This window comes from Myotis davidii, unplaced genomic scaffold, assembly GCF_000327345.1.
Source record: "Myotis davidii unplaced genomic scaffold, ASM32734v1 scaffold295, whole genome shotgun sequence".
In the NCBI taxonomy this organism is placed as follows: Eukaryota; Metazoa; Chordata; class Mammalia; order Chiroptera; family Vespertilionidae; genus Myotis; species Myotis davidii.
This window is the reverse complement of record NW_006286683.1, coordinates 613907-614467: the sequence shown is the minus strand read 5'-3', so window position 1 is coordinate 614467 and position 561 is coordinate 613907. Positions and strand designations below refer to the sequence as shown.

The window sequence follows — 561 nt, the reverse complement described above, 5'->3', positions numbered from 1 at the left end:
CTGGTGCGTGTCGGTGACGCTTTCGCGGTGGTTCTTCCAGGTGCGCGGGGATCTGCTCGTACGAAGGGAGGGGCGGCATGTGCTCCATCCGCCTCAGCGAGCCGCTCCTGAAGCTGCGACCCCGGAAGGACCTGGTGGAGGTCTGTATTCTCCGCACAAACCTGCTGCTGGGCTCCCGAACGGGACAGCCTCACCGGTTTAGGCGGCGGCGAACCGCGAACGTAAAAAAATATGTATCAGTTGTTCCTCGTTGCAGACTGTAATTGTGGAGCAAGTAGTAACGATGACCTTGTGTTTTTCCATGCCTCAGTTACAGGCTTCCGGGTATGGTATCGGATTTGGTGTTTATACCAATAATGGACGAGTTTCAATGCGTGTTAGTCTCGTTTTCGTAAATGAGCAAATTAAGGGTCAGAGAGGTTAACTAACTGCTTTAAGTTGCATATTTAGAAAATGGAGACAAACTTAGGTTCCATCTCTTCCTATCAAGGCACATTTTGATTCTTTTCTGTTAAACCGCCCGTGGTGCCGCCCTCCCCGGACGCGGAGCGGAGCTGGCAG

At 52.4% G+C, this 561-nt stretch overlaps 1 protein-coding gene across 1 annotated transcript in view; it reads left to right on the top strand.

Moving 5' to 3' along the window:
- Positions 1 to 26: 26 nt before the first annotated feature.
- The window catches only part of SPRTN (SprT-like N-terminal domain), a gene marked incomplete at its 5' end in the record, with an annotated part of 7803 nt that continues 7268 nt past the window's right edge, over positions 27 to 561 (top strand). The window contains one exon of the mRNA XM_006758647.2: positions 27 to 140. Within this exon, the coding sequence (XP_006758710.2) occupies positions 27 to 140 (114 nt within the window). The remainder of the gene's footprint in view (positions 141 to 561) is intronic.